At 53.1% G+C, this 17089-nt stretch overlaps 2 protein-coding genes across 8 annotated transcripts in view; one reads left to right on the forward strand and one right to left on the reverse strand.

The window, feature by feature from the left end:
• The window catches only part of Prcc (papillary renal cell carcinoma (translocation-associated)), a 32132-nt gene extending 31106 nt beyond the window's left edge, over positions 1 to 1026 (forward strand). For both annotated transcript variants that reach the window (XM_005411704.2, XM_013508208.1), the window contains one exon: positions 591 to 1026. In XM_005411704.2, coding sequence (XP_005411761.1) covers positions 591 to 677 — 87 coding nt within the window. In that variant the 3' untranslated portion in view covers positions 678 to 1026. The remainder of the gene's footprint in view (positions 1 to 590) is intronic.
• Positions 1027 to 4732: 3706 nt separating this feature from the next.
• Sh2d2a (SH2 domain containing 2A) lies at positions 4733 to 13800 on the reverse strand. 6 transcript variants are annotated; one of them, XM_005411709.2, is made up of 9 exons: positions 13666 to 13799; positions 13019 to 13182; positions 12182 to 12363; positions 11053 to 11142; positions 10714 to 10882; positions 8018 to 8155; positions 7627 to 7857; positions 5664 to 5834; positions 4733 to 5013 (listed from the first exon to the last, which is right to left on the reverse strand). In XM_005411709.2, exons 2-8 carry the CDS (start codon positions 13136 to 13138, stop codon positions 5667 to 5669), a joined length of 1098 nt encoding a protein of 365 aa, XP_005411766.1. In that variant the 5' UTR covers positions 13139 to 13182; positions 13666 to 13799; the 3' UTR covers positions 4733 to 5013; positions 5664 to 5666. The 6 variants fall into 6 exon arrangements, with proteins under 6 accessions (XP_005411766.1, XP_013363664.1, XP_005411765.1 ...); XM_013508210.1 differs by having other exon boundaries at positions 13019 to 13141; positions 13653 to 13799; XM_005411708.2 differs by having other exon boundaries at positions 7639 to 7857; positions 13653 to 13799.
• Between the last annotated feature and the right edge of the window lie 3289 nt (positions 13801 to 17089).

Here is a 17089-nt window from a genome sequence, read left to right on the forward strand (position 1 = left end):
ACACACACACACACACACACACACACAACCATTGTGGGTTTCTAGGGTACCACATAACGCTGTATTCAACACAGCAGCAAAGCTGCATTTCTAGACTGAGCTGTGACTGGGCAGCCCTGCACTGTGACATGACCAAGCCTGGGAGGCTGCCCACTGTTGTTAGGATGTCGTCGGCAGCTGACCTGCCTTCCTTTCAGATGCCGCCTTCTTGTTCTCATTTTCTTTTGTTCATTCTCACTTGGCATTTCAGCTTTACTTATACCAAAGCAAGCACAAGGGTTCTTCTGCCTAACCTCTGTGACTCCCCAGTTAGATGGTTTTTCTCTACTTTTATAGGGTCTTCCCCTTTTGCTTGGGATAGAGAAAACTAAATCTTTCAAGCAATTTGCTATTTCTCCACAGTTGTGATAAGAGAAAGATTTTATGTTGAAAAACACAGAGACAAGAAGATAATACCTTTCAGAATTCCACTTTAAGGGGTAGGAATGCAGCTCAGTGGAAGGGAGCCTGCCTGACATTCTTGAGGCCCTGGGTTAAATACACACATACACACTCCACTGTGACTTCCGTCTTGCCTCCTTCTGCCACAGGCTAAAGAGCGAGAGCTGGAATTGAAGAATACCTGGTCGGAGAACAAGCTCAGCCGCCGCCAGACCCAAGCAAAATACGGATTCTAGGGCTCTGGAACTGACTGCTCCCAGGATCTCCTACAGCCCAGTTGGCCTGGCCCCCAGCTTCACTGCTGGGACCCCTACTGCTCTAAGCCCAGGATCTCTTTTCCCTGAGGATCCAGCCCTCGCCTCTGCGAGAATGAACATATTTGATAGATTTTTCTTAACAAGTTAGAAAATTCAGCTCCTTTCTGTGACGGAGCTGGCAAAGACTTGAGTGCTGCCTCCAAAGGGGCCCTGAGTTCTGGGATGGGAGTTTTCCCCCTGTTGGGTGTGATCAAATGTTGAACTCTTCCCCAACTTTTTTTTTTTAAAGAGGGATGTCTGTTGAAATAAAATATTCAGTCTGACAGCCGCTGCCCTCCCCTTGCACCTCTCAGTGCTAGTTTGTGTGTAGGGCCCCCAAAGGGCCCTGGACTACCTTGACATTGCTTTGCTTTTTCCTTTTTATCCACTATCTTAGCTGTGTTTGTGGCCATCAAAGATCCTGAAATTGTGTGCATGGTTTTATTGGGGTAAGATGACTATTGGAGGGCCCTGTGATCCCAAATGCGGAAAATATTGCTGACCTTGGTGTCTGTGGAGACAGGAAGTCAGGAAGGTTCTTCCTGTGGCACGACAGTGTTGTTTGATATAAAATTATATCCAGCAGAAAATGAAGTGATGAAATACCTGTCCCCAGAAGTGAATCAAACTTACACATGTCACCAGGGATCATGGTGCACCCTTAAAATCCTAGCACTTGGGAGACTGAGACTGGAGGATTGCCACAAGTTTGAGGCCAGCCTGGGCTACATAGTGAGTTCAAGATCAGCCTGAACTACAGAGTGAGACTGTGTCTCAGGAAAAAAAAAATTTAGAAACAGCTGGGTGTGGTGGTGTACCCCTATAGTCCCAGCACGAGGGAGGCTGAACTAAAAGGCTGAGCCACAAGTTCAAAGATAGTCTGGGCTACATAGTAGTTCTGAACTACGTAGCAAGACCTTGTCTCAAAATCAAACAAAAAGGGGCCAGGTGTTGTGGCAAACACCAGTAATCCCAGCATTTAGGAGGCTGAGGCAGGAGGATTACGACAAGTTCAAGGCCAGCCAGGGCTACATAGTTCAAGGCCATCCTGAGCTACACAGCAAGATCCTGTCTCAGAAAACCAAAACAGCCAGGGATATAGCTCAGCAGCACAGCGCCTGCCTGGCAAGCTCGAGGCCATAAATTCTATTCCCAGTATCAAAAAACAAAATCAAAACAAATTTTAGACAGACGTCATTGGCCTGGACCCATTCATAAATTTAGGATCATCTCCCTGAAGACTTCTAGATCTCTACCCTTAGTTGGGAAAGGGAGGTAGCAGGGTCCATAGACTCCAGTTAGCTGTGGGGCACTGTAGACAGGAGGGACAGGACAGATGGTCTGATTCCTTTCTCTCAGGGCAAGGTTCAAGTAGGAGTTTCCAACGACAGCGTGCAGACTACACTGGGAACCCCACTGGCACCATTCTGAAGGGGGCTGATGTGGACAGGGTCACTGAGGGAGGTCCTGTAGGAGAGCTCTGGTGCTGTGTATGTGGAGGTGCCCACTGGGTATAGTTGGAGTCTACTACTGCTCTGCGGTCCTAGTGGCAGAGGCAAGGCTGAGGCCAAGGGTCAGTGCAGAGAGGTGTGTGTGGCAGGAGCTGGGGTGAGAAGGAAGCATGAGCGAGGCATCTCACCGGGCTTTTGTGTGCTGGGTTAAGTTGAGGAGTCTGTTTCTCGTTAAGTCCACTGGAGGATTTCGTCACTTACCAGAAAACCACCCGCTTATCTGAAATCTGACCTACTTCGGGTTGGAGCCAGACAGGGCTCCTGCAGCCCACAGGGACACGCAGGCTGTAGCTGTCCAAATCTGTGCGTCCAGCCAGCCTTCAGCCCAGAGCACCAGCCCTGACCACCCCCCTATTATCTCCAGAGGCACCGGGCCAGAGCTGAGTCTTCTCTGAAGGGTGTCTCAGGTGATGGGGTGGCTCTGGGCGGCTGTGTGCCTGTGATCCCCGCGAGTCCAGCATGCTCTCTAGGTGCAGCCCTTCCCACCTGAGCTGCTGCCCCCCTATGATGCAGCAGTCCAGCTTTCTCATTTTAGGGCCTGTACTACACTGTAGCAGGATGTGCTCTGGCCTAGGAGGGAGGAGAGAGACACCCAGTCTTTGGGGAATGGGCAGGATTAGGCTAGAGAGCTGTCGGGGTCCTCTGGCTTCCCATCCCCTTCCATTCTCAAGTAGTCTTAAGCTGCATTTTTTAAAAAGCCACTTTCCAGTCCTTCCAAAATGGCATTTTTATTTGGTGGCTGGGATATTCTGGTCACCAAGGGAAATGCTAGCAGGTTAAAAGGTAGACAAACTTTACTGGGAAGCAGACCAACTGCTCCTCCATCCTGAGGTCTCCCTCAGCCCCAGGTCTCACCTTGGTAGTGAAGTCAGCAGAGTGGTGCCTGGTTGTGAGGGGAAGGGAGACCCACCTCCTTGGTCTTCAGGGCTGGGCCATAGCTTATCTTTCTACTGCCAGGGGCCCTGTGGTATCAATGATGGGTTGGGATGACAGATCTGGGCCCTGGGCTCCCTGTCACCTCCCTTTTAGATACGAGTTTTCTCTTAAGTTGAACCAAAAATTTGCCACCCAGGGTCTCTGGAGTCCCTCTGGCCCCAGGAGTCCTGCCTGCCAAAGCCCATCACCTGCATGGTCTCCTGTGCATCAGCCTCACATGCACGTGAGTTTTGATCTCCATGAGGAATCGGGACAGGGAAACATGAAAACGGGCCCCTGCCAGTGGTGGCACAGCTGCTTAGCATAGTGCCAGAATAGGAAGCCACGGCTCTTGGCACACCAATCCCATCTGCCCCACCAGCTACCAGAGGCCCATGGGTCCCAGGGGTCTCTGCCCCCTCCTGCCCTGCTCGTGCTGTTAGATCCCCACCCACGTTTGGGCGTCCTCTGCTTCTGACTTTGCTACCCGAGTTTCTGCTGTGGAGGCCACACTGCTGCCGCCTCCACCTGCCACAAGGATCGCCAGGTGACTTGAATCTAACCTGAAGCCTTTCTTGCACTTTCAGCATCCTCGCAGATTTCAGCAGAGCCATCTGCTCCCTGCTTCCATGCTCCCCTTTGCTCACAAGGGGCTTAGACCTACAGGCAAAGGAAGTGGAACCCCAACTCTGTTGACTCAGCATCCATGTTTCTCCTTAAGCTGATTAGCACTGGCGTGGAAAGGAGGGAACTGGCGAGTCACTGGAGCTGGCACTGGAGCCAGGCTGGGGGTGGCATGGTGTTGGCAATGCCCAGGCCTAGGCAATGTGGCTTGAGGGACGGGGCCACAGGACTGCTGTAGCACCCCTTAGCAGGAAGGGAGACCCCAACAGGTACTGCCTTGCTTCAGCCCTTCCAGAAATGGGGATGCAGAGGAGAGAAACCACAGCCTAACCCAGGCCTGAGCAGATCTGGGGCAGGTCTGCTGTGGGGACCTTCCAGGCTAGACATGGCCCTGACTCTGACAGCCCCCAGTCAGAGACAAAAATAAGACACAGGCCAGATTCTTCCAACTGTCTGAAGCCCTTAAGTGAGTGGAGCTTTGCTGTGGGGCAGGAGGCTGGCCCTAAAGGGGTCTGGGCAGAGAAGGGGAGGAAGTGTCACATGAGGGGTGGGAGAGGGAATGGGGTCCCAAGTGAGGCAAAAGGCCTAAGCCCAAGAGGCCAGGAAGATAAAGGAAGTCCTGGAGCCATTTCAAGGGGTCCCCATACTCCAAGGGGTTCACACACAGTTTTGTCCTGACCCTGACAGAGGGGCTGGGGGCGATGAAGGGGCACCCTTCTTATTGGTACCCTCAAAGTGGTGCAGCCACCCCAGCTAGAGAAGGCATACTTGGCAGAGGGAGTTCAGTGTGTCCTTTCCAAACCCCAGCCGACAGATCTGTGACCCTTGCCCAGGGGTCTTTCAACCGCCAGACCTGTCCGCCCTCACTGCAGTGGCAGTGCACCTGAAATATGCCAGAGAAGTCAGACGGTGGGGGAGGGGAGAAAAAGAGACAGGCTGGAGGACTTGGATCCCAGAGGGTGGCAGGTTGTTGGTGATGATTTATTAGAGAATCAACAAACAAGTTCTAACATCTGTTCTCGCCAAACCATTCCTCAGACAACAGCAGCATTGGACCAGAGCCCAGACTCAAAGGCCCAGAGGACCAAGGAAATTAGACTCCACGAGGAGAAACCAGGGCAGCAGCCGGCAGAGACTCCTTGAACAATCTTGCCATCTTAGAGGGTTGCTGGCACTGAGGCAGTCGATTTTTGGAGACTCTTGGGAACGGGTCAGTTCACAGGTCCCTAAGAGGAGGCAGATTCCACATTTGCTCCTCTGAGTTCTAGGCTTCCTGGAGGTGAGGGTGGGGGGCAGACTGTCAAGGGCATGGGGCTAAACTGGGGTCCAGGAGGGAACCTAACATTAAGGGCCTCAGTGGTAGAACTGTGGAAAGCAGGTAGATTACCTACCCAAGGAAATTTCTGTTTCCTAGGGAGAAGAGTTACAGGATGTGGGGCAAGGAGCAGGCCACTGAATGAGGGAATCAGGAAGATTAGGTTTTAGTTCTTGACCTTGGCCAAGTCAGTATGCCTTGCTAGCTTTGTTTCCTTATCTGCACAGTGAGGGAGCTAGATTTGTTCAGTAAGGGCAGATGAAGCACTGCTATTTCTCCCTCCTGCATCCAGAGCAGACATTACTAATCAATCACAGTGCTCTTTTCTGCTGAGTTCAGATGTGACCTTAATATCCTTTTCAGTGCTGCACTCTAGGCAGCCATGACCAATGGATTGGAGTTGGCAGGCAAGATGACACCCTTTTGCCATCCTCGTGATAGATGAGGGCTGAGGTCCTCTTCAGCTTTGATTGCCTACGGTTTCTCCCATCCATTTCCTGAGGTTACCCAGGTGTGTGTGGAGGTCTGCTATCCCAGTCATTCTCTCCTGCTCAGACTTACCACCTACTGAGGAGGCCCAAGGGGAAGCCATGCCTGTCCTCTGTCCTGAAGCACCTGTCTGGAAAGGTTGGGGGGAAGGGTGTGCCTCCAGGGAGGTGGAGGCTGCTGGGGCGGGGGAGGGCCTTGTCCAGGCACAGAGTTGTCAGGACGCAGCTGCAGACTGCCTGGATTCTGCAGAAAGAAGGACAGACCTAGGTCACAGCCCCTCCTCTCAGCCTCAGGCCTACCTGTAGTCTCAAGAAGAGAGGCAGCTGGTCTTAGCAGACTTTGGCTTCTAGAGGGAAGTGTAAAACCCCTCTCCTCCCTCCCTCCCTCCCTTTCACAAGCATTCCTGAGTACCAGCTCTGTGCCAGACATTGGCCGCGTAGTTTAGAGATAGCTGAATAAATCCCAGGCCCTGCTCACAGAAAGCTCATACTCTACTGAGGGGAGGGAAAGGAGGGACATGGAAAGGATGGGTGTCCCAGGTGACCAGTGGCATGGATGGCACAGTGGGCGGTCTCGGTGGTCAGGTCAGGCAAGTCTTTCCAGAGGAGAAGGACAAGTAGATGGTACTGTTTTGGTTTTGTGGGACTAGGAATTAAACCTAGGGCCTTTACATGCTGGTCAAGAGTTCTGCCACCGAGCTACACCCCATCCCTTGACAAGCTCATCCTGGAAGGATTTTGGTTAGAAGGCTGTTGGGGAGCAGAGGAGGAGCCTGCAGGAAACGGGAATGGCAGGGCACACCCTGGGAAGCTCACAGCCCTAGGGGGCACCACTTAGAGAAAGGTGCGTGGCTTGGGATGGTGGGAGCCATTGGCAAGGCAGGCCAAGGAGCTGGGACCCACCAAGCATGAGGTGGGGCCCCACCAAGTGTGGAGGGCTTCAAGGGCCCAGCAGCTGCTATAGGAAGGCCAGTCTGATTTTCGGGGGGCAGAAGTATCAGAGTGGCCAGACTGGTGGTTAGGAGTTCAGTTAAGAAGCTCTTGGAAAGTCCTGATTAAGAGAGAATAGGGCAGGGTGTAGTGGCGCAGGCCTGTAATCCCAGCACTGGGGAGGCTGAGGCAGGAGAATCACTGCGTTTTTGAGGCCAGCCTGGGCTACACTGTGAATTCAGGGCCAGCCTGAACTATACAGTGAGGCCCTGGCTCAAAAAGAGGGAGGTGGGGAGAGAATGGGGGTGGGAAGGTAGAGCTGGAGGGAATGTTTAGGAAGAGATGCTGTAGGAATCCAGGAATTAGTAGCTTTGGGAATGGGGGTGAAGTGGGAAGAGATTGAGGGAGCTCTAGGATTCCAGGCTGGATAGCTGGAGGGGTATCTATTAAGAGGGAGCAGCCTTGGGAGCTGGGGGCCACCGAGGAGCTGAGATCAGCATCAACTCCCCAACTGCAGCAGCTGGCAGGGGTGTGGTGAAAGTGTGGCACAAGGGCTGAGGGAGGCCTGGGGGTTGGCAGGGAGGGAGGGTTGGGAAGGGCGCAAGGGTGGTGAGTAAGAAGGTGGGAGGGGCCAGCGCATTGACCCTAGCACTGAGCACTCCCTGAATCAGGCCTTGAAAGGTTAGAGTGAAGACTGCGGGTGGGGATGGACATAGGGTGTGCACATAAGGAGGAAGGAGTTTGATGTCCCCTCCCCAGAACTCCGATGACACATGGGACCCCAAGCACTCTCCTTCCCTAGGACGGCAGAGCCATGAAGGCACAGGGAGAGGAGCCCCAGAGGCACGGGTGGGGTCATCCAGCATCAAGGAGCAGGGTGGGTGGCCGGGATGGCCACAGACCACAGTGCAGCTGAGGCACAAGTCCAGGGAGGGAGACACCAGTGGCTCCTCTACTCTCTCTGGGAAGCAGGAAGGCGGGTGTGACAGAGGGGACCCTGGAGGGATGAGAAGAAGCCATCTCTGCCTGGCGCTGAAGAGGGTCATGGGCGGTTTGACCCCGTGGTCCCGTCTCTTCCCGCCCACCTGCCAGTGGCTTCCCCTCACCTGGCTGCATACCTCCAGCCTGTCCAGCTCCGCATAGATGTGGCTGGGAGCCTCAGTGGGGCAGCCCCGGCCCATGGCGTAGAAAGCAATGGGCTCGTCGGGCTCGTGGTAGATGGGGGGCGCCGGCATGAGTGGTGGGGTTGGTCGGGGTCGTGGCATGGGGCTTGCGTAGAGCTCAGGGGGCAATGCAGGCTTGGCGGGGACAGGAGGCTTGGATCTGGGGGGTGGGGCCTGGACGAGGATATGGCCGGAGGGCGGTCAGGGCAGCCCAAGCCGTGGAATCCCTGCCCAGTCCCAGCCCGGACAGGGGCCCACCCTCCATGGCCTCTGCCCCTTTTGTACCCTTTGATACTTCCCTGCAGCCCCAGACTTTCCCCTCTCCCTGTAGTACCTCCTTAGTCTCCCAAGCCCTTTCTCTGTGCCTTGGGGCTGGTGCCAGGCTCCGTTTGTGCAGGGGGTTTGGGTCCCGGCCTTTGCTTGCAGAGTCTGAATCTTCAGTCCTTGGGGAAAGTCCTGCAGGCTCTGGAGTCTGCCAGAAAAGGAGGCAACCTGAGGGGCTGGGTGGGGGCAGGGACTGGACTGAGGGAGGGGGATCCAGGAGGACAGAGCATCTGACCTGGGAGCGGATGGGGAGGGGAAGGAAAGGGATATAGAAACCGTGGCTGGGCAGTGCATGTGGGGCGGGGCAAAGAGAAGGGTGAGCTCTGTCACAGCCACTGCCTTAGCCTTCAGTTTCTTTCCATTGGAAAGGGAGGGCCAGGCCAGTCATCCTTTGTGCCTGAGGTTGTAAAAATGCAACAGGTGTAAAGCCCTCTTTATCCTCAGGATGATGAGGCTTCGGGATGGTGAGCTGGGAATGGGTCTCCATGGCCGTCATACCTGAGGATCACTTCTCTGGGTGGAAGGAGTTTAAGGTATGGAGGCGTAGCTAACTGTTTTAGAGGCAGATGTGCTGGGGGAGACCTGAGCCCTCAGGTGGGAAGGTTATGCTCAGCCTTCTGTAGCTCAGCACTGGCTCTGGACGCCTCACTGTTCTCCACATGCTCTGCTTCTCGCAGACCCAGGCCACAGGGCCTTTCTTATGCTTCTGCAATCCACTGCAGGCCTCCGGGATCCAAACTAGAAGTTTTTCTCCATGCTCCCCCACTGCGAATTTCCTTCAAAAATAAAAAGTGCCAACCCAAGCCGGTGTGGTGGTGCATGCTTATAATTGTAACACTCTGGGAGGCTGAGGCAGGAGGGTCATAAGTTTGAGCCCAGCCGGGGCAACCCTGTCTCAAAATAAAAAAGGGCTGGGGATATAGTTTAGTGCAAAGGCCCTGGGTTCAGTTCTCAGTACTGAAAAAAAGTAGCAAGTCCACCCTGTTGCCCAAATAGCACCTTAGGAATCATCCACATACCCACCTGGCTCCTGCATCAGATCCAACCCAAGTCTTGCTCCTTCTGCTGCCTAAATATCTATCTATCTTTCTTTCTTTCTCATCTTTTTGAGATAGGGTCTCACTGTGCAGTTCAGGTTGGCCTTGAACTCACTGTGTAGCCCAGGCTGGCCTCAAATTCACAGCAATCCTCCTGCCTTAGCCTCTTGAGTGCTAGGATTACAGGTGTGTGCCACCACGCCCAGCCACCTAAACATCTTTCATGTCTGCCCTCTTCTCTCAGCTTTCGACACTGGTTTGGGCCTCCCACTCCACCGATCCCTTACACAGGAACCTCCTTGCCCCTCCCAGACTTGCCTGGCCCTGACATCCCTTGTAACTCTAGTGTGATTTCATCTCCCTCACCCAATCCCAAGTCCTTACAAGAGTCCACAGGGCCCCTGGCCTATCTCTCTGATCTCATCTTCCACCTCTCTGTCCCTCAGTCACACTGATGCACGCATGCTGGCTTCCTCACTGCTCTCTATTTGTCAGACATCCTCCTACTGAATTGGCACTTAAAGAGCAATCCCCCTGGAAACACCTCTCTGCCTGCAGCTGTAACTTCTTGTTCTGGCACAGATAAGATTGGCAACTATGTCCTGTAAGCAGAGTCTACGTCATCTTGTTCTCACAGGATTTGTAAGGCTCTGTCTTCTTTCAAGGCTAAGTTATTAATTGCTTTGTCTCGCTTCTGTACCTTTATCCCCCACCCCGCCCATTTCTAAAGACCAACCCCCCCCCAACTGCCTTCCCCCTCGCAACCAAATGTATAAAACTAGAACCTTTCCTTTGCTCTAATGCCCAACACTTTGGACATGAGCTCGGCTGGGTCGATGTGATCTAAAATCCTGGAAAATAAATCCTCCTTTTTCCCTTTGTAGTCTCTCTGGCCTCTTAGATTCTGCAATGCTACCTCTGGGCCTTTGCACCTTCTGTTACTCCAGCCTAGCATGCTGCCTCTCCAGCTGTTAGTTTTAGTTTTTCTTCTTTTTAGTGGACATACGATTACTATTGGTTTACTATTATTGTTACCCGTCAGCATCAGGAGGGCTGGGAAAGCATGGTCAGCTTTGTTCACCATTTCCCCAGCACCCAGAAGGACGCCCACTGGCACATCATGTCTCAGAACTCCCTGGACTTGTTCAGGTTGGCACTCCCTGGCAGCTCCTCATACTTGGTCCCTAACACTTGATTCTTACCGCTGCTGGAAAGTGAGGTTTGTATGAGATCCTACCCTCCCCCCACCCCCCGTACCGAGGATCAAACTCACGACCTTGCCCTTGCCAGGCAGGCGCTGTGCCGCTGAGCTAAATCCCGAGCCCCGAGATCCTCCTATCTCATCCACCGGTTCACTCCCAGGCGCTGTCAGCCCAGGAGATACTAGATACTTTGTAAGCTTATCTTTTTTTTTTTTTTTGAGACAGGGTTTCACTATGCACCCAGACTGGCTTCAAACTTGCAGCGATCCTCCTACTTCAGCCTCCAGATTACAAGTGTGTTACCACCATGCCCAGCTCTGTAAGCATTATTTTAAAGGTCACATGGGGTGTGCCTATCCCTGTCCCTGCGGTCTGTGCAGCCGGGCTGGTCTCTTGCCAGCCCCTACGGCCAGGGAGGTGCCCCTGGGTCCGTTGGAAGAGGGTCTGGCGAGGCCGCGGGCGCGTACCTGGCGGGCGAGGGGCTGGGTGAGCGTCTCCCCGTAGGGGCTGAGCGGGCGCGCAGTGTAGTGGCGCAGCAGGTCCTGCAGCCGTGCGTGGGCGCTGTCCTCGCCCAGCACCACGTGGCGCCCGTCCGTGAGCTGGGCCAGCAGAAAGTGGCGGCAACAAGCCTGGCTCCTGCAGAGGCCACTGGGGATCAGACTTGCACCCCTCCCCGCCCCCGGCCGGGGTCTCACCCCGAGCTGGCCGCGAGGGGAGCGCAGAACCGGGTCTGTGGGACTCCGGGCCAGCACCGAGCCCCGCCCCTTGACCTAAGCCCCGCCTCCCCCCAGCGGCCCCGCCCTCACCTGTAGGTTAGCACGAAGGTTACGGCGCTCTCGCTGAACCTCACCAAGTAGCATCCCAGAGGCTGGGGCTCCAGCAGCCTCTCGGCCTCCCTGTGGGTGACAGAGAGAGGCAGGAAGCCTGGCTCTGACCTTCCAGCCTTGTCTCCTGTCTCCTCCACTCTCGTGAGGGTCCCCACACCAACTGGAAAAGCTGAAGGCTACCCAGGAGTCAGGGTCCACTGCGGGACTAGGGAAGCGGGACCTCAGCCTGGCTCCGCCCCGGCCTCGACCTGGTAGGTCAACCTGGAGGGGCTGGGGCCCACAGCAGTAGGGACGGTTATTAGATTTCCAGACTTGAGAAGTCACAAGCTGGACTGAAAAGGCGAAGAAAGAGACGGGAGTGGAACAGAGAAGTAGAGGAAAGGGTTAGAAGGAGAAGCAGGGAGGGAAGGAAGAGGAGCAGGCTGGATAGAGCCAGAGATGGAGCAAGGGAGGCCTCCGGGCCTGGTGCTGCACACCTGTAATCCCAGCACTCTGGGAGGCTGATGCAAGAGAATTGCAAGTTTGAGCTTAGTCTGGACAATTTAGTGACTTGACCCTGTCTCAGAATAAAAATAAAAAGGGCTGGGGATGTATCTCATTGCAAGTGTCCTGGGTTCAATCCTCAGTACTGCAAAAAAAAAAAAAAAAAAAAAAAAAAGCCAGATGTGGTGGCACATGTCTGTAATCCCAACACTTAGGAGGCTGAGGCAGGAGGATTACCATTAGTTTGAGGCTAGGCTGGACTACACAGTGAGTTCAAGTCCATCTTGGATTATATAGCAAGACCCTATCTAAAAAAGATAAAAAGAAAAAAAAAAAAAAAAAAAAAGGGAGAGATAAAAGGAAAAATGAAGAAGTGGAGGTACAGAGAAGCTGAACACAGGAGGACTAGAGTCCTCAAAGACAGGAGGATAAAGGACCCTACAGAGCGGAAACTGAGAAACAGGGCTAGGCTGGAGCCTCTTCAGTGACCCTCCCGAGGAAAACCATCCAAGCAAAAGGAAACCCCAGGAGCCAGGGGTCCCAGCCTGGATGGATTTCTGGCCCGCTGCAGGGCCCAGGACCTGTCCCGCGGCTTGCTGGGCCTGTGTCCTCCTCTGTGCCTCACCTTCGGGTGATGAAGCCGTGGAACCAGGCAGGGGCTGCCCCGCACTGCATGAGCGAGTGGGCCTGAGTCTTCTGGAACCAAGCCCGGATCTCGGCCTGCAGAGACAGGCTGCCTTCCTCGGGCACCTCTTCAGCCTCTGCATTCCCTGGGACAGAGGCAGCTCCCAGGGCTGGGGGAAATGCCTGGGTAGAGAAGGGTTCAAGGAAGCCTAGTGGGCTCCTCCTCCGCCTTCTCCTCCTCCCCTGGCCCCTCCTCCACTTTAAGGTAGAATTGCCCAGAAAGAAAGTCCGGAAAGTCACTGATCTAATCCCTTCCTCAGCTCCTGCTGTTTGTTTTCCAGGGATTCTCCCACCACCACCCGGATCTGCAGGGCCTTTAATCCAGGACCAGTGAGCTATTGTGAAGAGGGGAGAGAGGCAGCCAGGCCTTCCGGATGGGTGGAAAGCCACTCCCTGGCATGGGGAGGAAGGAAGGGAGACGGTGCAGGACATCATCCCAGAGGCTGGATGAGGAAGAGCAGGGACTGAGCGGGTTGCAGAGAGGCTCCTGGTGAGCAGTGAATGAGGACCAAGAAGGGCCTGGAACACACTGGGCGGATGAGGCACTGACCTAGAGAGACCCTGGCCGCCTGTGGTCCTAGCCTGAGCTCCCAGGGGCAGCGGGAGCAGGCAGAGTTGCCCTTGAAGGAGGGATTCCCATCTCCTTTCCACCCTCTGCAGCCCCAGCCCTGAGGGGAGCCCCAGATCCTTGGTGACCTTTGCGTAGACAAAGGTAACTGCACTCATGGGAGGGCAGGAGCAGATGAGGGAGGCACCCCCACCCCATCTTCCTACTCACCGAAGTGTGGGCAGCAGCCGGGGCCCTAGGACTGGGCTGGGGCTCTTCTGCCCTTAGGGTCTGCAGTGTGGGCTCCGGGAACAAGCCCAGGCCCTGGCAGCTCCTTCGGGCCATGTCCATGGGCTGGAGGGTGGTGAAGGTGGGGGCCGGGGCTTTGTGACTCCCTGTTAGCGCAAAGAGGGCTGAACTGCCTCTGCCTCTGCCTCTGCCTCTCCATCCCTTGGGGCAGGATGGTCATGACAGAACAAGCACAGAGGGGACACCAGGGGGTTCTCAGGGTTGGGGAGTAAGGAGTCAGAGAGACTAACCTTGCCAGAGGGGGTGGGGGTAAGCGGGGTTCCAGGGGGAAGAACCTGGGAATTAGGCTGATCTCTGGATGGCCCAGCAGTGCCCCAGAGAGGCAGAGCTCTTCGGTTAGGCCCCTCTTCTGGCTCAGGGTCCTCTGCCAGCCACCCTCCTTTCTCCTCTCTAAGAAGCGCTCAGCAAACCGTGTTGCCTTTATCCTCGGCAAAGTGGACATGGCCTCCCGGGCAGGGAGTAGGGATTGTGGCATTTGCCAGTCAGCCTTGCCCGCTCTAGTTTGGGCTGAGGGCCTTGATGGTCCCTGCCACCGACGCCTGGACTTCACACTTACCTTGACAGCATACCTGGGCCAGGGGCATCTCCATGGGGGCAGCCTGGGCAGGGGCCCAGGGCAGAGCGGGTGTGTGCCTAAAAGGTGTGCACACTCAGCAACTCATCTCTCCTCTCACCCTGGCCCCCAGGGACAGGAAATGTCGCTTCAACCACAGCCTCAGCCCCGGCAGAGGGCCCACGTCACGGAAAGCCGGAAGACACTTGTCCTGCCCCCAGAAGCCAAGTAGCTGAAGGTGGTGCTGGGCTGGTGTCAGTCTGGGTTTAGGTGCTGGGAAGTCCTCCTCCTATCTAACTTTCACCCCTCCTGATCCTTTCTCTCTTCCCTCGTTCCAGATAAGCTTTATAGGGTGTCCAGGGCTTCTAGAGAGCCGAACTTCATATTTTGCTTTGAGGAGACGAGCGGAGGGAGGGGACAGGGTAGCAACAGGAAGGATGTGGCTCAAACTTGTGGAAGGACTTTTTAAAGTGATGGAATCTGGCTGGGGATATAGCTCAGTGACACAAGCACCTGCCTGGCATGTGCAAGGTCCTGAGTTCAATCCCTGGTGCTGCAAAAAAAAAAAAAAATAAATAAAGTCATGGAATCTGTGAGACAAGTTGAGGAGGAGGAGACCTGGCTTCCATCCTTGAGCAGAGGATAAAGGCAAAACCAGGCAGTCTTGCAGGAAAGGAGGAGAATTTCCTCCAACTAAGCAGGTCATTCTTAGTATCCACACTATTAGTGGTTACTGTTAATAGCATCAGTGGTGGTATCTTAAACTTCCTTTCCCCCTGCTGCATCGGAACACTAATCCCAGTTTCTGTCTCACTAGATCCTCAGACTGGAAAGAGGATAGGGAACATCATTCCCATTTCTCGGGAAAGTAAACTGAAGTGGAGGGAATGAAGTACCTTGGCCAGAGATTTTCAGTATTCCTAGAGTTGCTTGTAGAGCTGGGACCAGGACCTAGACTTCTTTCACTAATTTTCCTGTGATTTATGCCAAAGATCCATGACTATTCACTATACACTGTTCTTGGTGCCGCCAACCCAGAGAGGGTAAAGGACTCTGCCTCAGTATATCAGGTGGCAGCTGGGCATGGTGACACACACATATAATCTCAGCTCCTCAGGATGCTGAGGCAGGAGGACAAGTTCTAGGCTACATAGTGAGAACCTGTGTTTAAAAAAAAAAAAAAAAAAGAGCTAACTGGGTATGGTGGTGCATGCTTGTAATCCCAGCACCTGAGAGGCTGAGGCAGGAGGATTGCTGCAAGTTTGAGGCCAGCCTGGGCTACATAGTGAAACCCTGTCTCAAAAAGATAAAAACAAACAAACAAAAAGGCTGGGGGCATACTCACTGGTAGAGTGCTTTTCTACCACACATGAGGCTCTAGGTTCAATCCCCAGTACCATAAAAAAAAAAAAAAATACAGATGAGTTGGGCCAATAGATTTTTTTTTAATACTGAGTATTGAACCCAGGGTCTTTGCACAGAGTTACATTCACAGCCATTTTTAAAAAATTTTTATTTTGAGACAAGTTCTCATTAACTCACTTAAATTACCCAGGTGGGACTTGAAATTGTATTCCTTCTGCTTCAGCCTCCCAGAGTGCTGAGATTACAGACCTGCCAATAGGGACTTGTTAGAGATTATGGAGATGCTATAGAGGATCACAGTGTCCTACTTGGTTTATTAGGTCAAATGCATGTCATGTTGGTTTATGGCAGTACTCATGTCTCAAACTTTGATTATATGGTTAAGATAGTGTCACCTATTTTTGACTATTATAAAGTTACTCTCTAATTAAAACAAAAATGAAGATTGTGACAAGTTAGTGGTGTGGGCTGGTGCTATGGGAGCCCCTCTCAGAGGCCTGGTGTGTGTGTGTGTGTATGTGTGTGTGTGTGTGTGTGTGTTGGGGGGTTGGGATGGCAGAAGAAGGAATGGAGCTGAATTGTGGGGTTAATATGGATGCAGGAGGTGGGGAAGTATGTTCCAGAAGGCGGCCCAAACTCAGAGTGTTGAGGGAGAGGAGCAGAAGGGAGGTGCAGCACAGCAGCTTTATACACTCTCTGCCACATCAAACTCAGCCACAGAAAGCGACAGCCGGTTGTGTGACAGGCACTTTTCCTCAGTGATGATGGCTTTCCTCAGACAGGGTCTAAAGTGAAGTCACATCTTGGAGTAACCCCCAGAAGGGAGAAGAGGAGGAACTTATCTGCCCAGCTCCCTCTTGCTTCTTACGTTCTATTGGTCAAGATCACCCCATAGAAACAGACTCAGAGGCTGCAGCTGCTGCATCCTGGATGTCCCCTCTGGAAGCCAGATCTCGTGGCCCATGAGGTGGTGTGTGATATGACTGAGAAATGGGGCTGAGCATGGTGGCACACACCTGTGATCCCAGCACTCAAGAGGCTGAGGCTGCGGGATCCTGCGCGTTTGAGACCAGCCTGGGCTACATAGTGAGGCCTTGTCTCGAAAAGTGAAAAACAAGCAAACAAAACAAAACAACAACAAAAAAGAAATAGTAGTGTGACTCTGAGAGATAGGTTCAACATGTGAGGTGTGAAGATAGTCTGCAGTCTGACTACTTCAGGTGGACTCCAGCTCTGGCCACAAAAAGGGCAGAGAGGATGTGGATAAAGATGGTGGTGGCCTTGGAGGCGGGCGTCCCTTTTGGAAACAAGGAATTGCTTAAGATACGAAGGGCTTCCTGCAAGTTTAAAACTTGTAAGGGACATACAAGTTTTGTGTTCAGTACAGTCCATGCCTTGAGCCCTTTCATTATATCCAGCTCCCATACTGAAATATCAGGCTTAAATTTGTTGTATACTGACAAACACATTCTTGGTTTCTTACTTACCTCCCAAGAAGAAAGCCATAGGCCCAGTCTGTTACAGGGCTCCCTTCAAGATCATTGTCAAGCGTGTTTTTCTCTCTGCCTGGCAAGCACGAGGCCCTGAGTTCGATTCCTGATACCAATAAAAAGAGAAGAGTGTTTTTCTTGGAGACTAAGATAAAAAGATTAGTACCAAAAAAAAGCTACAATCCTCCTAGTTGTAACTGGACCAGACACAAACTGAAATTCACTCTCACCTTTCTCCACTGTGCCTTCGAGAGGCCCCAGCCCCAGTTTGTACTTTATCTCATCCAGGTCGTTTTCCAAGTAGGGATGACCCCGGCCTTCATTCTCAAAATGTATAGACCCCTAATTGCCCTTTTTTTGTTTGTTTGTTTGTTTGTTTTTGTTTTTTGAACTGGGAATCAAACTCACGACCTCACGCTTGTCAGGCAGGCGCTTGCACCACTGAGCTATATCCCTGGCCCATGCCCTGTTTTTTTTTTTTTTAAATTTTTTATTTTAAAGAATAAAAGAAGGATAACATAATAATAGGGGGGACTTAGCAAATTACAGACAAAATGGTAGGAAATTATCAATGGTTATCGTTTT

This window comes from Chinchilla lanigera, unplaced genomic scaffold, assembly GCF_000276665.1.
Source record: "Chinchilla lanigera isolate Chin_1 unplaced genomic scaffold, ChiLan1.0 scaffold00144, whole genome shotgun sequence".
Lineage (NCBI taxonomy): Eukaryota > Metazoa > Chordata > Mammalia > Rodentia > Chinchillidae > Chinchilla > Chinchilla lanigera.